Below are 22,878 nucleotides of genomic sequence, written 5' to 3'. Positions count from 1 at the left end.
GACAGTGGACTGAGCCCAGATCACTGAATTGAAGGAATCCCCAAACCCTTCATTTGTAGTGTGGTATTTCTAACAGAGTTAAGCAATATTATATTGAGAATTATGGCTAGGAGGGGTAATGAGTGGGTGAGTTTTTCCTTAGTTCTTCCACTTTTCCTTAGAATAATATGCCAGTCTAGAAAAGGATATGTTCTGAATGTTTGAATTTAAATGTACACTAGGAATGAAAACCTTCACCCTTGTGGGAGTAGCTGCTAATCCAAGGACTGGATTACAGCAAAGGCACGAGCACAGCCTGAAGAGGAGCATAAAGATGAAGCAGATTCTCATTTCCTCTTCGCAGTTCACTCTTGTTCTGAACCAGTGCAGTCACTCTGACATACACATTACCCTTGGCAGGCATTCCAGATCTCTGTGACCAGCTCGGTTTGTTAGAATTGTAGAAGTAGAGAGGACTAAGTGTGTGTTTGCTCTCCCCCGGCGAGTGTGCTTACCTCATTTGTGTGTTTCTTGTCCCGTTGCCAGCAGAATGCTGGTAGTAAATCCATCTTTGCTAGTGGTAGGTCTGCCTCATGGCTGCTCCAGTGTTTGGGGTATCCATGAGTCCCATGAATATTCCGGGAAGGGATCTTTGCCATTGACATCCATATACAAAAAAATACTGTATTCCACTGTAGATAGTTAAATATGGGGTGTTAAAAATATGAATGTGCTTTTTTAGATTTTCCCCATGATACCTTTTGAGAATTAAAAGTATGACATATTATGAAAAAAACATGAGATAAAATGTGCGCTTTTATCCATAATGACAACAACACCAAACATGGATATGTTTAGTTGCAGATGTATTTTTACTATGCAGTATTAAATATTTTCCTAAAATCTCAAAAGGTACCAAGACTTCACATCTCATGGAAAAAGTGTACTCTTCTTTCTCAATGCTCTTGTGAAAGTATTTTTAAAGTTTATAAATTGTGCATACTATGGCATAAAAATTGTATTACTTCATTGGCTTGTTTGCCATGATATATTGCGCATGATAAAATGTTTTGTTGCTTTGCTTGCTTATGGTAACCATGAACCATATTTTGGTTTTTTTTCTTCTCCCTTTTATGTGTGTGTGTGTACACATGCATCTTAAAATCATTTCATATCACTTTTTTTTTCCTCACCAAAAGGAATATACTGCATGGAAAAGATAAATGCAAACATTCCTTTTCTTTGTTTTGTTTTTCTTTTAAAATTCTGACTCAGAGAATTTCTTGCTCTTATTGGCTTTTTATGGGTGTGAAGCGTAACCGAATTGTGCATGGAAGATGCAGATTTAAAATCCAGTGGCTTCACAGTTTGCACATCAGTTGCCTGTCACTTAAAAGTTATTTTGGATTCTGCATGAAATAGGCTTGAGTGGTTTTCTAAAAAAAGACTTTTAGATATTTAACATATAGCTATACACATTGATATGGTTCAAGGCGAGGAAACATTAGAAATTACTAAAATGAGAGTTTTATGGTTGCACAAAACAAACATTAACCTATACAGGCAAAACAGAATGGCTACTGATATTTCAAAACCAGCACATAAGAAAGTCAATAGGAAGTAAGGGAACAGTTTTCCATTGTGGTTATTTTTCATCATTAATTCTTTCCTCGTGTTTCCTAATTTTCATTGTTGGCCTATTTGGTTGCGACGTGCTTTTTCTGTCTTTCATTTCACATTGCTCTGTTTTTTATTTATTTAGTGTTTTGTGTGTGTTTTACTTTGGATTAGTTATGTCTGTAGAAATTTTTTCCCTCTTTTGCTTAATTGTTCCTTTTGCCTCCTCCATTCTAAATCATGCAAACAATTGTACTTGCTTTTGTAATATTTCAAAGTTTACTGACCAATTTTTTTCTCTGGTCTCTCTGTTTCTCAACCATTTTTGTTGATTTTTGTGTTTGATTTCATTTTAAAATTTAAGAAACAGTTGAACGGAGTGCAGGAGCAACAAGATCCCTCCCCACTTCTTACTCATACAAGCCATTCTTTTCTACAAGACCATACCAGTCCTGGACCACAGCTCCGATCACAGTGCCCGGGCCAGCCAAGTCAGGCTTCACTTCCTTATCAAGTTCTTCCTCAAATACGCCATCAGCTTCTCCGTTAAAATCAATTTGGTCCGTTTCGACTCCTTCTCCAATCAAATCCACATTAGGCGCGTCAACTACATCTTCAGTTAAATCCATTAGTGATGTGGCATCTCCAATTAGATCCTTTCGGACAATTTCTTCGCCAATAAAAACAGTGGTGTCACAATCTCCATACAATATCCAAGTGTCTTCTGGTACCCTGGGTAGAGCGCCCACAGTCACGGAGGCCTCGCCTTTAAAGGGGCTGCCGTCCAGTTCTATGTTTTCCTCTCGAACCTCTCCAGTGACTACAGCAGGGTCTCTTTTGGAGAGGTCATCAATTACTATGACACCCCCGGCCTCCCCCAAGTCAAACATTAATATGTATTCCTCAAGTTTGCCATTTAAGTCAATCATTACATCAGCAGCGCCGCTAATATCTTCACCTTTAAAGTCAGTGGTGTCTCCAGCTAAATCAGCAGTTGATATCATTTCATCGGCGAAAGTTACGATGGCCTCTTCTCTCTCATCGCCTGTGAAGCAGATGCCTGGACATGCAGAGGTAGCATTAGTCAATGGATCTATTTCCCCTCTGAAATATCCATCATCTTCAACTTTAATTAATGGATGCAAAGCCACTGCCACGTTACAGGAAAAAATTTCTACAGCTACAAACTCTGTAAGCGCTGTGGTTAATGCCGCCACAGAAACAGTTGAGAAAGTGTTTTCTACGACAGCAATGCCATTTTCCCCACTCAGGTCATATGTTTCTTCAGCACCATCAGCTTTTCAGTCTCTCAGAACTCCTTCCGCAAGTGCACTCTATGCATCCCTTGGGTCGTCAATATCTTCAACTACCTCATCTGTAACTTCATCGGTAATAACAGTGCCAGTATACTCTGTAGTCAATGTTTTGCCAGAACCAGCATTAAAGAAACTCCCAGACTCTAATTCACTTGCAAAATCAGCAGCAGCCTTGCTGTCCCCCATTAAAACATTGACTACGGAGACACGTCCTCAGCCCCATTTCAATCGAACTTCATCCCCAGTCAAGTCATCTTTGTTCCTTGCACCCTCTGCCCTTAAGTTGTCTGCACCATCTTCTTTATCTTCCAGTCAGGAGATATTAAAAGACGTGGCTGAAATGAAAGAGGACCTCATGCGGATGACAGCAATACTACAAACAGATGTGCCTGAGGAGAAGCCATTCCAGCATGAACTCCCCAAAGAAGGGAGAGTGGAGGACGAAGAACCTTTCAAAATTGTTGAGAAAGTAAAGGAAGACTTAGTGAAAGTTAGCGAAATCCTTAAAAAAGATGTTTGTGTCGATAATAAAGGACCACCCAAATCACCAAAGAGTGACAAAGGACACTCTCCCGAAGACGACTGGATAGAATTCAGTTCCGAAGAAATAAGAGAAGCGAGACAGCAAGCTGCTGCGAGCCGTTCTCCCACTCTGCCCGAGCGAGTGCAAGTCAAAGCGAAAGCTGCCTCCGATAAGGATTACAGCTTGACCAAGGTGATTGATTACCTAGCGAATGATATTGGGAGTAGTTCACTGACAAACTTAAAGTACAAGTTTGAGGATGCAAAGAAAGATGGTGAAGAGAGACAGAAAAGAATTTTAAAACCAGCAATTGCTTTGCAGGAACACAAACTCAAAATGCCTCCCGCCTCCATGAGGCCTTCCACTTCCGAGAAGGAATTGTGTAAAATGGCCGATTCCTTTTTTGGAACAGATGCTATTTTAGAGTCTCCAGATGACTTTTCTCAGCACGACCAAGATAAAAGTCCCTTGTCTGACAGTGGCTTTGAAACGAGAAGTGAAAAAACACCTTCAGCCCCACAGAGCGCTGAAAGCACTGGTCCCAAGCCGCTTTTTCACGAAGTCCCCATCCCTCCTGTCATCACAGAAACGAGAACCGAAGTGGTTCATGTTATCAGGAGCTATGAGCCCTCGGCCGGAGAGGCTTCCCAGTCCCAACCAGAGGAACCCGCGTCACCCAAACCGTCACCCACGTTTATGGAATTAGAACCCAAGCCCAGCACTTCCAGTATTAAAGAAAAAGTTAAAGCGTTTCAAATGAAAGCCAGTAGTGATGAAGATGACCACAGTCGAGCTTTGAGCAAAGGCATGCGTGTCAAAGAAGAGACACACATAACCACTACCACCAGGACGGTTTATCATTCTCCACCAGGCAGCGAAGGCACCTCTGAAAGAATTGAAGAAACCATGTCGGTCCATGACATCATGAAGGCCTTTCAGTCCGGGCGGGACCCTTCCAAAGAACTGGCAGGTCTGTTTGAACATAAGTCGGCAGTGGCCCCAGATGTTCACAAGTCTGCTGCTGAAACCTCAGCCCAGCACGCAGAGAAGGACAACCAAATGAAACCCAAACTGGAGCGTATAATAGAAGTCCACATCGAAAAAGGTAACCAAGCTGAGCCTACTGAAGTCATTATTAGAGAAACCAAAAAGCATCCAGAAAAGGAAATGTATGTGTATCAGAAAGACTTATCCCGGGGAGATGTTAACCTAAAAGATTTTCTGCCAGAAAAACACGATGCTTTTCCTTGTTCAGAGGAACAGGGTCAGCAAGAAGAGGAAGAACTCACTGCAGAAGAGTCCTTGCCTTCTTATCTGGAGTCTTCCAGAGTAAACACTCCTGTGTCCCAAGAAGAAGATAGTCGCCCTAGTTCTGCTCAACTCATATCTGATGACTCTTATAAAACATTGAAGCTTTTGAGTCAACACTCAATAGAATACCATGACGATGAGTTGTCAGAACTAAGAGGGGAGTCTTACAGGTTTGCTGAGAAAATGCTTCTGTCAGAAAAGCTAGATGTGTCTCATTCCGATACTGAGGAATCGGTGACAGACCATGCAGGACCCTCTAGCTCAGAGTTACAGGGGTCTGATAAGCGGTCCAGAGAAAAAGTAGTCACTGCCCCCAAAAAAGAAATTCTCTCCAAAATCTATAAAGATGTGTCTGAAAATGGTGTAGGTAAAGTGTCTAAAGATGAGCATTTTGATAAAGTGACAGTGTTGCACTATTCTGGCGATGGTAGTAGTCCAAAACATGCCATGTGGATGCGCTTTACTGAGGACAGATTAGACAGAGGTAGAGAGAAGTTGATGTATGAAGATAGGGTGGACAGGACTGTGAAGGAAGCTGAAGAAAAACTGACTGAAGTGTCACAGTTTTTTCGTGACAAAACCGAAAAGCTCAATGATGAACTGCAGTCCCCAGAGAAAAAGGCACGCCCCAGAAATGGCAAGGAATACTCTTCTCAAAGCTCTACCAGTAGCAGCCCCGAGAAAGTAACGCTGACAGAACTGTTGGCATCCAGCGATGAGTGGGTTAAGGCGAGGCAGCATGCCCGTGATGGACAAAGCCTCCCCAGAGCCAGTGAGAGGAAAGCATCCAGTCTGCCCAGCAGCCCGGAGAAGAAGGTTCTGTCCCAACAGACTGAGGACAGCAAGTCCACGGAGGAAGCCCAAGGAAGCGTGCCACAGAGCAAAGCACCAGAAGGGCCCCAGTCTGGGTTTCAGCTCAAACAATCTAAACTGAGCTCCATTAGATTAAAATTTGAACAAGGTGCACAGGCCAGAAGTAAGGACGTGACTCAAGAGGACAAGAAGCCAGATGGCCAATCCAGAATCCCAGTTAAAAAAATGCAGGAGAGCAAGCTACCCGTCTACCAACTTTTTGCTAGAGAAAAACAGCAGAAGGCCATAGACCTCTCAGATGAAAGAGTACCTGTCCAAAAAGATTTTATGGTATTAAAAGCTAAAGATGAGCCCGAGCAAAGCAGTGAAATTGTTGTAAATGATTCTGGCTCTGATGATGTGAAAAAACAGAGAACTGAAATGTCAAGTAAAGTGATGCCTGACTACTTTTCTGAGCAACAGGCTAAAGACTTGACATGTCATGTAACCTCAGATTTAGCAACTAAGGGACCCTGGGACAAAAAGGTCTTTAGAACGTGGGAAAGTTCTGGAGCCGCTAACAATAAGTCGCAGAAAGAAAAGCTTTCGCATGTACTTGTTCATGATGTAAGAGAGAATCACATTGGTCACCCTGAGAGTAAAATTGTTGATCCCAGGAGTGAATTTGTGTCTGTGACTGAGAGAGAACACAAATTGTTAACAAATGGCTCTCTCTCAGAAGTTAAGGAAATGACTGTAAAATCTCCCTCCAAAAAGGTCTTGTACAGGGAATATGTTGTGAAAGAAGGGGACCGTCCTGGCGGGGCTCTCGATCAACCTTCCAGGAGAAGTGAGAGCTCGGCGGTGTCGCACATCCCAGTCAGGATGGCCGATGAGCGGAGAATGCCGTCTTCTAATGTTCCCGTTGGTTTTTGTGAGCAGTCGCCATTTCCAAAGCATGAACTATCACAAAAGTCACCCCAGTCAAGTCACAAAGAGACAGTGGAGACACAGCACTTTAATTCTCTAGAAGATGAAAAAGTTACCTATTCAGAAATCAGCAAAGTTTCCAAACATCAGAGTTATGTAGGCTTATGCCCCTCTCTCGATGAAACTGAAAGCTCCCCCACCAAATCTCCTGATTCTTTAGACTTTAGCCCAGGGAAAGAATCTCCCTCTAGCGAAGTATTCGACCACAGTCCCATTGATGGATTGGAAAAAGTTGCACCACTAGCCCCGCCAGAGGGAGGGAAAGAGATAAAAACTTTACCTGTTTATGTCAGTTTTGTACAGGTGGGGAAGCAGTATGAAAAGGAGATACAACAAGGAAGTGTGAAAAAAATCATCAGTCAGGAATGTAAGACAGTACAAGAGACCAGGGGGACCTTTTATACAACCAGACAGCAAAAGCAGCCTCCTTCTCCCCAAGGTAGTCCGGAAGATGATACTCTAGAGCAAGTTTCCTTTCTAGACAGCTCTGGGAAAAGCCCTTTAACCCCAGAAACACCCAGTTCAGAGGAAGTGAGTTATGAATTTACGTCTAAGACACCAGACTCACTCATAGCTTATATACCAGGTAAACCCAGCCCAATTCCCGAGGTTTCTGAGGAATCGGAGGAGGAGGAGCAGGGCAAGTCGTCCTCCTTAAAGCAGACTACAGTGGAGGAGATAATAGGCGCGCACCAATTGCCTGGCAGTGTGAGCAAAGACTCTAACCAAAGACCCAAAACCAACAGAGTTGCCTATATCGAGTTTCCCCCTCCTCCGCCGCTGGATGCAGACCAGATGGAGTCGGAGAAGGATCTTTCTCTGCCTGAAAGAGAGGCTGGCATGATTGAAGTCAGTCTGCAAGATGAGCATGACAAGTACCAGCTGGCTGAGCCAGTCATCCGAGTGCAGCCACCCTCCCCAGTTCCTCCTGGGGCAGACGTCAGTGATTCGAGCGATGATGAATCACTTTATCAACCAGTTCCAGTTAAAAAATACACCTTCAAATTAAAGGAAGCAGACAGTGATCAAAAAGAAATGACAAAACCCAAAGCTTCTGCTGAAAAGGCTTCCAACCAGAAAGAATTAGAAACTAATGGATCTGGAAAAGATCATGAATTTGGCCTTGATTCGCCTCAGAATGAAACCGCCCAGAATGGGAACAACGACCAGTCCATCACAGAGTGTTCCATTGCTACCACGGCCGAGTTTTCTCATGATACAGATGCCACAGAGATTGACTCTCTTGATGGCTATGACCTGCAAGATGAAGATGATGGCTTGACGGAGAGTGATTCCAAACTCCCAAGTCAGACCATGGAAATTAAGAAAGACATCTGGAACACAGAGGGCATTCTGAAGCCAGCTGATCGCTCCTTTAGCCAAAGTAAACTTGAAGTCATCGAGGAGGAGGGAAGGGTGGGACCAGATGAAGATAAGCCATCTTCCAAAAGCTCTTCGTCGGAAAAGACTCCTGATAAGACTGATCAGAAGTCAGGGGCCCAGTTTTTCACCCTAGAAGGCAGACATCCTGACAGATCAGTGTTTCCTGATACTTATTTCAGTTACAAAGTAGATGAAGAATTTGCCACTCCTTTTAAAACAGTAGCTACCAAAGGTCTAGATTTTGACCCTTGGTCTAATAACCGAGGGGATGATGAAGTTTTTGACAGTAAATCCCGGGAAGATGAAACTAAGCCATTTGGTCTGGCTGTGGAAGACCGCTCTCCGGCAACAACCCCTGATACAACGCCAGCCAGAACGCCAACCGATGAAAGTACCCCAACTAGTGAGCCTAACCCCTTCCCATTTCATGAAGGAAAAATGTTTGAGATGACTCGCAGTGGTGCAATTGACATGAGCAAGAGGGATTTTGTTGAAGAGAGGCTCCAATTTTTCCAGATTGGTGAGCATACTTCTGAAGGGAAGTCAGGGGACCAGGGGGAAGGGGATAAAAGTATGGTCACTGCCACACCACAGCCACAGTCAGGGGACACCACTGTAGAAACCAATCTAGAGAGAAATGTAGAGGCACCTGCGGTCGAACCTAAACCCAGCATCCCGACCAGCGGAGAGTGTCAGGAAGGCACACCCAGTAGTGCCTCCCTGGAGAAGTCAGCAGCAGCCACTAACACCTTGAAAGTTGACCCCAAGTTGCGCACGCCTATAAAAATGGGGATTTCTGCGTCCACCATGACCATGAAGAAAGAAGCCCCTGGAGAAGTCACAGATAAGATAGAAGCTGTGATGACCAGTTGTCAGGGATTAGAAAATGAAACTATAACAGTGGTTTCAAATTCAGCCGATAGCCACATGGGTGCTAGGCCCCAAGAAAAACACGATTTTCAAAAAGATAACTTTAATAACAACAACAATTTGGATTCTTCCACTATACAGACAGATAACATTACAAGTAACGTAGTTCTGACAGAACACGCCGCACCCACTCGTACCACAGAGAAAGCTAATCCAGTGAAAAGCTCATCAGGAAAAAAGACAGGGGTGCCACAGGGACACTGTGTGAGAGAGAAGCAGAAAGTGCTTGGAGAGCAGCAAAAGACACAGGCACCGGTAGGGATTAGGCGCAAATCCAAACTTCCCATAAAGGCCACTTCAGCAAAAGATACCTTCCCACCAAATCATATGCCAAACATGAAAGGGAGTAAAATGAAGCAGGTTAGTCCATCTGAGAAAACCAAAACCCTTACCTCTTCTTCATGTCTAGACGTAAAGTCCAGAATTCCAGTAAAAAACACACACAGGGATAACACAGCTTCAGTTAGAAAAGCATGCACCCCACAAAAGCAAGGGCAGCCAGAGAAAGACAAGGCCAAACACCTGCCATCCAAGTTGCCAGTAAAGGTAAGATCCACCTGTGTCACCACCTCCAATGCTACCACCACAGTTCAAGTCAGGAAAAGTCAGCTTAAGGAAGTTTGTAAACATTCCATTGAATATTTTAAGGGAATTAGTGGTGAGACCTTAAAGCTTGTGGACCGCCTCTCTGAAGAAGAAAAAAAGATGCAGTCCGAGGTGTCGGATGAGGAAGACAGTACCTCAAGAAACACGTCGTTGTCCGAGAGTTCCCGGGGTGGCCAGCCTTCAGTTACAACGAAGTCTGCTAGAGATAAGAAAACAGAGGCAGCACCTTTAAAATCAAAGAGTGAAAAGGCCGGCAGTGAGAAAAGGAGCAGTAGGAGGACTGGTGAGAATGAAGGCAGTCAGGTTTCTCGAGCACTCTTTGCTCACATCCTGGAGAACGAGCCTAGTTTGTAAACACTTTCCAACTCGTAGACCCTAGTGCATGAACTGTTGTGATTGCCTGTGGAGTGACTTAACCGTAGTTTCTCATTCTGTCATTGTCATCTGTATGTGCTGTTTATATATACTCCTCTTTCTTCCTTCTAACCAAACTACACCATAGACAGCTAGGGAAGCATGCTGAAGATATTGGTGTCATTCATGATGAGCAAATTTTTTTTTTAATGTGCTAACGGATATGATTCTGTGAAAGTAAAAGCACAGAAGTTGAAACCCCATCATGGTGTTTTCACAAACACAACACTTCTGTAACTGTTGTAAAGTAGCTAGCCTGTCAGCATGTTCAATTCCATTACATTGAGCATCCATGTAGTCTGACATTTGGCCTGATGCAGGTGAAAACCAAGTGAGTCCTGTGAAAAGAGGTGTTCATGTAGGTGATTAGGACACATTTAAGTGTACAGTGTTAGCATTAGTCTCTCTGTAAAATCTGAGTACTGCTCAAAGCAATTTTCCAGTATCCTGTTTTTCTTGATGATTATTTTAATTAAGAAATTGTAAATCGTAGGTCCACAGAGTCCATGTGAACGGACAGATATCAGGATGGCAATAGTAGCCGATCACCTGGGACTTAGTTGGACAGGTAAGTGTGTATAAACCTGAATGAAACAGATAGTTTCTTAAATTCTTTGTCTTATTCAGGACAGATATCAGGATGGCAATAGTAGCCGATCACCTGGGACTTAGTTGGACAGGTAAGTGTGTATAAACCTGAATGAAACAGATAGTTTCTTAAATTCTTTGTCTTATTCACCAGGCGGTTCTTTATTTAAAAAAAACAAGCAATGAGTAAAAAATATAATAATTCTACCTACCCAGAAATAATTACTGATAGTACTGTATACTGTGTTTTTCAAGGCTTTTCCTATGCATATTCACTGAAGAATATAAATTTAAATCTTAATTTCACCTTGATTGTAAGCACTTTCTCACAATGCCATTTCTGGTAATATAGGATAACCTTTTATCTAATAGGAAATTTATTTTGTGGCATAAAAGAAAACGTAGCTAAGGCCTATGACTTTTAAGTAATTTAAAAATTTTAAACATGCCAGGGTGGGAAACCTCTGGCCCGTGGGCTGTATAAGGCACGCGAAATCATTTGGTCTGGCCCTGCCAAGGCATTAGGGGTGAGTTAATTAAGTGTTTGACCAAATACAGCAGGCTAATTTTTAAATTGATAATTTTGTATAGCTTGAGAATGATGTTATAAATATCCAAATGGCCCTTGGCAGAAAAAGATTCCCCACCCCTGGTTTATGCCCTTAGAGCAGCTCTCTCAGGCAACAGTTAAATTAATCCATGCCTAGGTTTAAAAAATTTTAATCATTCATGAGTCATCTTCACAATTTTTATGATATACACATTATCTATAGGTTTATTTAGCTGATAGTTGTAAATTGACTCCATTTTACGCTCAAAGTTAAAAGGGAGAGTATGAAAGTAGTTCATATAAATAATTTTCCTTTGACTGCCATAAGCCCCTCTCCCTCCTACATATTGAACCCTCCTCTCTCTTTCCACCCAGTCCTTGCTCTCAGACATACAGCTAATACCCAGGAGGCTGGTGATGGTCTGAGTAATCCCTTGCAGGTTGAGAGTTAATAGCAATCCGTTGTATGTAAACATTTGCTAACATAAAATTAAAGATAGTATTTATATTTTACCATAGGACACTATAATCTGAAAATAAAGTGGAGCCATTGTTGATTTTGCAGTATTGTATGCCCATAACTATTAGATTATTTCCCATAAGCAAATCCAGTTCTCTGTCAGAGTAAATTTTTGGAGAAAATGTGATGTAAGAATAGACAGACATAAAACCATAAAACGCTAAAGTTCTTAGTGACAATGTGTCTTAGCTTGCATCGAGTCTAGACAAACGATACAGCTCAGTTATGAGAGCTTGTTGGGCAGTAAGCAAGTTGTCTTAAAACACAGAGAGATGAAGAACTTAAAAACAAATTTAACTTTTTAAATTCGAATTCCTATATGATAATAAAGATTATTAGGAAAATTAGCATTTAGGAGAACAAAATTTAAATCTGTCCATTAGAATCACTGTTAAATAATCTTAATGAACTTTGATTTTTTTTTATAAAATGCTCTTTTAAATGTTATATTAACTATGCAACTTACTGCTTTTTTATTTGCAAGTACATAGTTTCTACAAAATTAAATATTCTCTGATCTTGATTTTAATGCCCAAACAATAACAACCAATAGAGATACTTTATACAATGATGTTGTTCTAACTGTGGGTCACTAGTGAGTCATGGAATCAATTCATGCTTTGGTTATGTTTTTAAATGGAATAGAATGGTAAAGAACACATCTGTGTATTATATGTATTAACGCTAGTTTTGCTCCATAAAGATCAGTTTCATTTATAGCAACACCAAGATATACAATATATTTCTTATTGTAGGTTCTGATCAAAATAGTTTGCAAGCCCCTGCATTGCATTACATTAATTAACTCTTTTGTTCAACACTTGGATTGTTTTCAATTTTTCAGTAGTACAGGCCTACAATGAACATTCTATGTATGTAAATCATTATGTACAACCCTAAGTATTGTCAAGATCGATCTCTAAAAGTAAAATCACGTGATCAAAGGATATGGACTTTTTTTGAGCCTCCGAATGCATTTTAACAAATTGCTGGAAATATGATGGTCTAACCACTATGCTATATACCTGAAACTAACACAAAATAATACTGAATGTAAAAATATATATCCTTTTGATTAAATAAAAAATAGCCAATATAAAAAATTTTAAGCAGGATAGAATCTTGACCAATTCCTTTTCCATGGAAGGATATTTTTACCATTCCTTACTTTTTATAATTATTTAAGGTACTACATGCCTAATAAATCTTTTTTTAATTATACAAAAAAATAAGTCTTCTCACCTTTGACTTCTACATTTCCCTCTACTAAAGCAGCCACTACTACTCATACATATCTTCCCAAAGACACTCTCAGCATAAACAAGATTGAGTGTATACATCTAGATGGATAGAAAGTTATCTCCCTTTATTTTGTATACATGTGGCAGCATATGGTACACAGTGATCTGGCCTGGAGTCATCCCTTAGCCTCCAAAGTGAAGTTCATGCAACTTGATGACATATAGAGTAGAATGTTAAGTGAGTAAAAGATGTACCTCATGAAGACTGCCTAGGGAAAACACCAGCATCTCTTGTGCCGTATATTTATGAACTGTATATCCCTTGTACGAAGTTTGCTCGAATTGAAAGAATAATTTGGCTGAATTAAAAGAATCCAGCAAATCTTTCTGCAGATCAATAAACTATATAATCTAATTGTAACTAAGAGTTCAATCACAGCCTATGTAGGATCACTACTTTCCTGAGAAATCAAGTATATAATGATTATTGTCCAAGGCTGTACTTAGGTTTTACTGTAAAATTCTTTTCTTTTTAAATGAAATATATGTGATAAAAGTAGAATACAAAATCTAAGTAACTCTTTTTCTTTTCTACAGAACTGGCAAGGGAACTGAATTTTTCAGTGGATGAAATCAATCAAATACGTGTGGAAAATCCAAATTCTTTAATTTCTCAAAGCTTCATGTTATTAAAAAAATGGGTTACCAGAGATGGAAAAAATGCTACAAGTATGCTAAAATTATACTACTTTAACTTTCATAACTGCATAAATCCAATATTCTCTATAAGTCTACTGTTAATAACATCAGAGTAATCAAAAAGTGGTAGCAGGTCTTTTGAAATTATATTAGTTTAGTGCAAATATTCTAACCTATCTTTAGGAAGCTTTCAGAAAGCAAATAGGGGATTTTTTTTGCGTTTTTGTCTGAAGTTCTCTCTGTGACCATTAAAAGTGAAAATGTAATTCTAACTGTTAAATCGTGGGGTGGTAGGCAAACACTTATGAAGTTACTGCTATGGTCAGAGATGGATGTGCAGGGAAGTAGAGAGTGAAAAACAGGATCAAATTAGGGGATCAAATCATTGTACACAGTTTGGTCTGTGGTGGCAGAGAATTCTCTAATATTGTTGGGTTTTGTTTTATTGTGGGTGGCATAGGGGGGTGCTATACTATGACAAGTGCCAACCCACAACAATGTGCAATAAGTTATTGTAAGGTCAGCCTGATTTTAGTAAGTCATTAAATTGCTAAGCATCAGATATGAGGGCGACCTATTTTGACAGTCTGAAAGGAGAGGAACATGTTTAAAATTTTATGATATCCCCTTATAACTAAAAGGAATGTAGCTATTTTGGGGCTCATCTGCTCTGCATCTTACAATGGAATGAATGTTGCTGTCTTCAAGCACAGCTTTATCGGGTGATTCTTAAGACCCTTACAAATCTTCTCAGGAGTGGCCAGTTTTCTGAGCCCTCTGGTTTTCAGAGCTGCAATAAAGAAAAGCTAAAATACTAGCAGGGTAGCAAAAGCTATCTTTGTGTGGATATTGTGATGACTGAAAGAAATAATTTCCTTGGATTTTCAACCTTTTTTTTCCCCTCCTTTTCAGCTGATGCCTTAACTTCGGTCTTGACAAAAATTAATCGAATAGATATAGTGACTCTGCTAGAAGGACCAATATTTGATTATGGAAATATTTCAGGCACCAGAAGTTTTGCAGATGAGAACAATGTTTTCCATGACCCTGTTGATGGTAATTGAATCCAGTGTTCATATTTATTTAATCATTTGATAAAATTTGAAAGTGCAGTAAAACAAGGAAGTCAGTTAAACCAGCTAAATGATGATTTGCTTGACTTAATTTCTCATTTTCACAGCATTTTTTCTGCCAGAGTCTGCAAATATATACTCTGATAGACCAAATGATAAATATCTGTTATGTAAAATATGAACAATGAGATATAAAAGCATATGTTATCTGAAAGAATTCTATTTCAAATATTTTATGTGACCAAATGGGAAAAAGTTTAATATCTAGACACTACAGTTTTTGTCATTTTCACATTAACCTTAAAAACTAGTGAATTAGCTTAATGTATATAGACAAAACCAAATTGCAAGCTGTTTTACCAAGTAAGTAAGGTTTTGGGTCAAGCTTAAGCATATAGTATACAAATTGTTAAGTAAAATGCTGAATTACTGTTTTGGGACCCAGTATTTAAGTATGTACTGAAAAAGTCTAATGTGTCACTCAAAAAGTATTTTAGTTATTTAGCATTATTTTATCGCTGTGTGCTATTTATTTGTTGGGGGGAAAAACCCTACTTGATATATAGTTTATAAAAGGCAGCATAATTTCTAATTCAATGAGCATATATGTCTCTAATAAAATAATTTGTATTTTACATTAGCTTCATTTATAGATATTGTAATTTTTCCTTCATTATGTAAATTTGGGCTTTTTTCATTAAAGTATTAAGAAAAGCATAACATATCTTATGTTTTTCAAGATGCTCATCTTCCTTCACAAATGGAATTTATTCCTAGAATGAATTTTGAGTAAAAATGTTGATGATGGTGTGGAGGCATGAAGAAGGACTAGGGATATTTTTCTACTATTCCATGTTTTGGAAAATATGATGATTCTTTTTCCAGTTTTAAACTGGAAAAGTTAGACTAACAAGAATCAATAACCTCTAAGTCTGCATGTTATGTGACAAAAGTTCTCAAAGTCAACAGAAAATTTAAAGCATACCATAACATAAGAATGATGGGTAATAATGTCAAAAGTGGTTTCTCTTTAAGTTTATAAACACCAGAGAATCTTGGGGAAAAGCTCTCTTTAAAGCCTTATCTTATATGTGAAACCATGTATTGGTACTAAAGACGTATCATGTTATATCAATTGATGAATTATTGCCAAATTATAGAATCTTTTAATATTCTTTGTTGGGAAAATTTTTAAGCACAGTAGCTCTAATACACAAGATCACCAGGAAACAATGGACGTATTCAATGGAATTGAAAACTACATTTAATTTTAACATTTTAAAATCAGAATAGGGAAATTTAGGGATATGTGCATTAAATAAATATTACTTGTGCAGATTATAAACCTCAGCTAATCTTAGCCAGCTTTTCAACAAGATTCTGGTCTACAGGTGACCATAATAGGAAAATATTCACTTACCTATAGTGATCTGAATTCACAATAAAAGTTAAGTTGGTATTTACCTTGGACTGATGGAAAAATGAGGCTTTAGTTTTGTAGACTAATAATTCAGAAAATGTGCTGGGTTGCGTTGTGTGTTGTTTTTTTCCTGTCTCTCCTCTTTGTTGAAATTCTGTAAAACTTCCTTTCCTCACCATGACCAGACCAGTGTTGACTTTTCTCTCTGCTCAAAGAGAAAAATACTCCCTTAGCCCATGCAGCACAGTTTAAAACATGAGACCTGCTCCCTCCGTCCCCTCTATGTAGTCTGGTTAATAAACCTCCGTGTTTCATAGCCTTGTCGTGGATATTCAGACCTCTTTGCAGATGGTTTTCCTCCTGTCTCTGTTGTACCATTTCCTTTTTCTCTTTATTTGATTCATGGTTCTGAGTGGACCCATCTCACCAAGTTTACCAAAATGTCCATATACACCATAGCCCTTTCATCTCTGACACATTATGACACTTGAAAATTTACATGGAGTCTTTTCTACTTTATCTGCTTTTTAAATCCTTTACCTAACATGGTTTTAGATTTTTTTCCCAAAATCTAATAATCATTTCTTTCCAAATATTAAATTCATTTTTCTTTGCTGTAAATTTCATGTGAAATAACTAAAAATTAGAGTTGGGTAGAATCGCTTTTATACACTGTTCTTAACACATTTCGTACCGCTCAGGAGTTTTCTCATGTTTAGCACGCCATCTGTTAAGGACCGCTCACGAGTTTTCTCGTTTTTCACGTCCATGGAAAAAGGAGCGAATCTAAATACTTATGTAAATTTTGTTTGGTCCCTCTTCATAGAGGAAAATGTTTTACGCAGTACCATATGTTAAAAAAGTACTAGGAACTTTAATTGTTTAATTGTTTTTGTAAATAAAAATGTTATAATTATTGAAAAGCAACACCTAAAGTGCATTATGATGATTTAAATAACGTGCAGTTTGCCCAAAAACGTGCGGTCCCTGGCGTATGTCTTAGAGATTTCTATGCGGTACGCAATGTGTTAAAATAAGTTATAAGTAATTATAAAAATTGGTTTCTTGTGGCTTGCTGTATTTGATCCACCAAAATATGGATTTTACATGCTAAAAGTTGAATGATAATAAATTTGGCCATGGAATAAATGTATCTTATATAGTGGCAAATAACTTTATATTAGATTACATTAATCTGTGTATTTAAGTTATTGTATTAAAATTACCAAAATTGATAAACAGTCTATATCTTAATTAATATCCTATCTTATTATAGTTTGCACTAGCCTTTTATTTCATTGTATTACATTTAATTAAACTAAACCAATAAATTTATCATTCTGTAATTCATCATACATTTTCATACCTGATATAATTTAAGTCATTCCATGTGTTTTTGTTTGATGTGTTCGTAATTCATTCCAGTCAGTCCAAATGTACTGTCTTCCATAGGTTATCCTTCCCTTCAAGTGGAACTGGAAACTCCCACAGGGTTGCACTACACACCACCCACCCCTTTCCAGCAAGATGATTATTTTAGTGATACCTCTAGCACAGAATCTCCCCTTAGAACCCCCAGTAGACTGAGTGATGGGCTAGTGCCTTCCCGGGGAAACGTAGAGCATTCAGCAGATGGACCTCCAGTTGTAACTGCAGAAGACACTTCCTTAGAAGACAGCAGACTTGAAGACTCAATGCCTATAACAGAAATGCCCGAAGCAGTCGATGTAGATGAGAGCCAGTTGGAGAATGTTTATCTGAGTGAGTATCCTCGATACCTTGGAAGTATGGCTGGGGTCCCAAAAGATGTTAAACCAGCAGAGCCACTGAAACATACTAGAAAAGTAAGAGTCAGCTCTGAGCAGCAAGAGAAAGGAAAATCTGGTCCTGATGAGGAGATGACAGAAGAAAAACTCAAATCTCTATTTGAGGACATTCAACTTGAAGAAGGAGTAGAGTCTGAGGAGATGACAGAAGAAAAAGTAGAGGCTATTCTTAAACGTGTTCAGCAAGCAGAACTGGAAATGTCTTCAATTACAGGTTGGCAGAATGAGACCAGTGGAAACCTAGAGTCCCCGGCTCAAGCTCGAAGAATAACTGGTGGGTTACTAGATCGACTGGATGACAGGTATGGCTGTTTCAGAAAAAGGAAAATGAAACAGGTTACATATTAGTAGTTTGTTTTAAATATGTGCTTTTCAGCAATTACTCTTTTTCTACATGACCATTCCAGTTTGGGGATAATACATGCTTTAAAGGTTGGTTCATTTGCTAATCCGGAGAGGGAAAATTACATTAAGCGCAAATATAATTCTTAAAACTATTGACAGCCTGAGGGAAATGCAGAAAGTTTGAAATACATGCCAAAGATTGATGTACATTTTACTTTAGAAGACTACTCTTTTCACATAGCCAGTAATTAATGCTCATTCAAAATAATATAATAAATAAATTCCAAGTTTTTAAAAGAAATATAAACATATGTAGGCTTATTATACAAATTTTAAAAATACAGATTTATGAAAAATCAATGCAACCCCACAATCTAGCAATAACCACCATTAAAATTTTGGTGGATTTTTTTTTTTTGCATACATATTTTAAAACGTCTTAACAGAAAACGCAAAGAAAAAGAAAAGTCATCTGTCTTTCTACCATACTAAGAAAACACATTTTTATATAATATCCTTCCTTTTTTCTACGAGTGTTTTACGTGATTTGAAATATAGTATATGTACCATTTTTTTTTTAGAGAGAGAGAGGAAGGGAGAGGGAAACATTGATGAAAGAGAAACATCGACTGCCTCCTGCACATGCCCCAATGGGGACTGAGCCCGCAACTGGGGCATGTGTCATGACCAGGAATCGAACCAGTGACTCTTGGTTCAACCACTGAGCCACACTGGCTAGGCAGTATATGTAATTCTTTAGCCCAAATAATTTTGCCATGATTGAAATTTGTTTATATCCAATGTAATTCCCTAATTATGAATCTGATTCTTTTTATAGTGGCCTTACTCTAGAAAGGTGGGAGTTTAATGTCCTCCAGACTTTGATTCAAATCTCACCATCATTAGGTTTGCACTTTGTGACTTTGGATGAATTTCTAAGCTCTAAGAATGTCACTTTAATCAGCTTTAAAAATAAGAATGACTACTTTCCTCAAACAGGTTTATATATTGAAAAAGAAAGCTTGTAGCATGCATATCAAATGACTGATGCAAATAGTCTGTTAGTAATATTTTTTTATGTACACATCAGACATTTTACTTCAATGGCAACTAATGATAAAATTAAGTTGGATGCAAAAAAACAGATTATTTCATAACCAAATTTAATATTTTCATCTTACTAAGCCTCTTGCTCCATAAAATTCCCAAAGGTGAAGTTTACAAAACTTTTTTTGCAGAATGGTAGCATCAACGAGTTCTGTGTTCACCCTACCAAAGAGCCAAGATCACTACTTCTGATGTCTACATTCAGATACAGTCGTATAGTTTATGGTTGTAGTTATGTTATAGAACAGTGGTTCTCAACCTCCTCATGTTGTGGTGACCCCCAATTTCATTGTTACAAATTGAACATAATTAAAGCATAGTGATTAATCACAAAAACAATATGTAATTATATATGTGTTTTCCGATGGTCTTAGGTGACCCCTGTGAAAGGGTCGTTTGACCCCCCAAAGGGGTCGCGACCCACAGGTTGAGAACCGCTGTTATAGGATCATCACAATGTGCTGGAACCATTTGTCCTTACACAAACAGAATAGGGTGTGCTATTGATATGTTTAATAATTGTGTTTAGATAATCAATTTGATTACAAGTGTACACACACACACATACTTACATATATATACATAATAATATGTTATACATATAAAACATTGCAATAGTTATTGCCTTCAGAAGTCTAAGGGTAATAAGCAAAGACACTAAACACAATACACAAGCTACAAAAAGTCTATACTGAAATGACTAAAAATTAGAAATCACTTTTTTTAAGTACTGGAAGAGAACGATTTTTAATAGTTGAAAGAAAAATAGTTCTCACAGGAAGTAAAAGCAGTGAGTGAGCACCAGTCAGTGTCAGCAGAGGTCAGGGGCATAGAAAGATGGGAGTGAGGAAGAGAATTATAGCTGGAAACATGGTAGCAGGAATCATAATTGGAAACACAAAGACTAGAATTTGGGGTTCTAGGGGATGCCAGAGCTCTCATCACAGGAATTCATTTTGTGCCTTATCAGCAGGTTTTTCACTGGCAGTATAAAAGCATTTTGAGATATCCTCCTCTTTTAAATTAGTGGGTCTGGAACTCTGAGCGGTCCATGAACTGCTCAGGATTGCTTTTTAAGATATAGAATTCAAGCAGCTATAGAAGTGCAATCAAACAAAACACAAACAATGACAGCATAGCTAGCCAGCTTGGGAGCTGCCTAGAGCCTGCGTAGCACCTCCTCACCCCCACACCCAGGACTGCCCCTCACAGTTTGAAATCCAGTGAGCAGAGTTCTCAGGCCTTTCTATTTTATGCCTTCAAATGTATTTCAAAACATAGTAGTTAAAAATTTAGACCCATTTCCAGCCATGTGTTACCATTGTAAATTTCTACGTTTTACCTTCTGCAGCCCAGACCAATGTAGAGATTCCATTACCTCATATCTCAAAGGAGAACCTGGGAAATTTGAAGCAAATGGGAACCATGCAGAAGTCACTCCAGAAGCAAAGACGAAATCTTACTTTCCAGAATCCCAAAATGATGTAGGCAAACAGAGTACTAAGGAAACTCTGAGACCAAAACCACACGGATATGGTCGTGTTGAGGAACCAGCATCATCACTAGCAGCATATCAGAAATCTCTCGAAGAAACCAGCAAGTTTGTAATGGAGGAGCCTAAACCCTGTGTGCCTGTCGGAATGAAAAAGATGAGTAGGACTTCTCCTGCAGATGGCAAGCCAAGGCTTAACCTCCACGAAGAAGAGGGGTCCAGTGGGTCTGAGCCAAAGGTACGTCGCCTTTATTCAGAATGCTGTCCTTTAAACTGAAGGTATTGATGATTCGCTTCCTCTGATTAATGTTGTAGCATTGACCCAAGGTTCTTTGCTATTTCCAAATTATAAATGTGTGACCAAAAATTATATTGGGGATAAAGGAAGTTCTGAGTAAAACATAAGCTATTTGATCATATCGTCCGTCATTCATAGGGTAGGAAAAAGAAATAACCATCTCTTTGGCCATTTTTCAGATTTTAGAGATATTGAGTAACCAGCTTAAGGTCCAGTATTATTTTGTCTGGGATTTAAGTTTCCTAACTCCCAATCCAATCTTCTTTCCTATGCAATGAGGGTAATTGTTCTGACCCTTTCTGGTTCTTTTGCATAATTTAAAGTTTATAACACACAACCCATCTAAAAGTTCTACCCTGTAAGGTCAGTTGTCTGAAAGTGTGTCTGAAAGTGTGCTTTAAAAATTGAAGAAACATAGTTCCCAAGCCTACAATGATGTGTGTATATACCACTATTGGTTGATAGCATTTAGAAATTTAAAGTAAGAAGTATCATTTTAATAATTTTTATATCTAAGTTGATAATTATCTTAATATTTGTTCTTAATAATTTTAAAACCTACTGCCACAGAATTATTTGCTTGCTCTTTGTACTTGTATGTTTTGGTGATACTATTCAATAGTTTTTTATTCATTGAGGTTTTATCATTTTTAGATATTTTAAAAAATTAAATTGAAATTATGATTCAAAGATGGATATGAGAAAATAGAGCTGATTTTTTGTTGTTGTTCTCAAATGTTATGTCTTTTCATGAACTATGTAGTAGACATAGATTAAGAGTTATACATCTTGGGAATAGTAGCACTTCTCATTTTCCTTAAAACATCTAGTTTTCTTTTGTCAAATAATGAGTCCATGATTAATATGAGGTTTAAAAATGTATAAATTCCCAATCACTCAGGAGCTAATTGTCAGCTTATTGACTAATATCTCTCCTTTTCCCTTCTGCAGACTATCTTTTGACCATTTTCCTGCTTGTTAAGAAGGAAAGGGAAAGGAAGTAAAATTGTCAGGTCTTTTTTCCACTTCTTTCCTGACAAGTGGGGTTTTGAATATCAATTTCTTTTAGTTAACTCTTAGTTTATGTAAGCAGTATGATTTTGAGTAAAATATTCCCTTTTAAAATGAGCCCACAGTTAGAAACATTAACATTATGGCGTTTTAACTATGAACATTTATTGTGCAAAAGCCTATTAAAATCAATAGAAAGTACCGAAATCAAAGTATTAATAAGCACCTCTGTGTGTACATGTGCATACAGATTGGCTATTGGAGAACCAAGGAGAAGGCATAAAGTCTTAATCCTGGAAGGAATCTCAGCTGAGTTCATCAGTAATAGAAAATAATCATACTAGGAAATGTTTGCAACATTTTTAATAAATGAGTTTATGCCTTTGGTGTTGGTCACAGGTCCTACTCCAATGCGTAAAGGCTTTATGAGCATAAAAATTCATAATGGAGTTCAAGCTTCTGGTAGATATGAGCCTGACCTCACAAGAAATCCAAAGATGTTCGGATGGGTCTTTTGTGACTAGACCATAGGACAGTAGCAACCAAAAGGTCATCTGATGTATGATTTCAGAAACAGCCCCCTTTTTGTTCCCTAAATAATCAGGTCAAAAGTCCGGGTGCAGCTCTTACACGAATGACTACCTGCTGTTACAAGGTAAAATTCTGTTCTTTTCCACCTCTTTCCATGCAGCAACCCATGGCAAGGAGTACTAAGAAAATTCCATTTGGCCTCTTAGTTAACGCTGTTTACCAATTCCTAGCGAATTCTCCAAAAGGAATCCTGATGAGGTCCTACTACTACATTCTGTTACTTTTCACCTTAATATTAGCATAGACTCCAGGAAGA

At 38.5% G+C, this 22,878-nt stretch overlaps 1 protein-coding gene across 10 annotated transcripts in view; it reads left to right on the top strand.

Moving 5' to 3' along the window:
- The window catches only part of ANK3 (ankyrin 3, node of Ranvier (ankyrin G)), a 465,310-nt gene that overhangs the window by 425,475 nt on the left and 16,957 nt on the right, over nt 1-22,878 (top strand). For 7 of the 10 annotated variants that reach the window (XM_014538720.1, XM_014538719.1, XM_014538723.1 and 4 more), the window contains 6 exons: nt 1,967-9,730; nt 10,355-10,429; nt 13,358-13,489; nt 14,372-14,515; nt 17,993-18,080; nt 20,582-20,960. In XM_014538720.1, the coding sequence (XP_014394206.1) occupies nt 1,967-9,730; nt 10,355-10,429; nt 13,358-13,489; nt 14,372-14,515; nt 17,993-18,080; nt 20,582-20,960 (8,582 nt within the window). Of the gene's footprint in view, nt 1-1,966; nt 9,731-10,354; nt 10,430-13,357; nt 13,490-14,371; nt 14,516-17,404; nt 17,714-17,992; nt 18,081-20,581; nt 20,961-22,878 lie in introns of all 10 variants that reach the window. The other 3 variants (XM_014538725.1, XM_014538726.1, XM_014538724.1) reach the window with 1 other exon arrangement.

Source organism: Myotis brandtii, unplaced genomic scaffold, assembly GCF_000412655.1.
Source record: "Myotis brandtii unplaced genomic scaffold, ASM41265v1 scaffold196, whole genome shotgun sequence".
Taxonomy (NCBI): Eukaryota; Metazoa; Chordata; class Mammalia; order Chiroptera; family Vespertilionidae; genus Myotis; species Myotis brandtii.
This window is presented reverse-complemented; position numbering and strand designations above follow the sequence as displayed.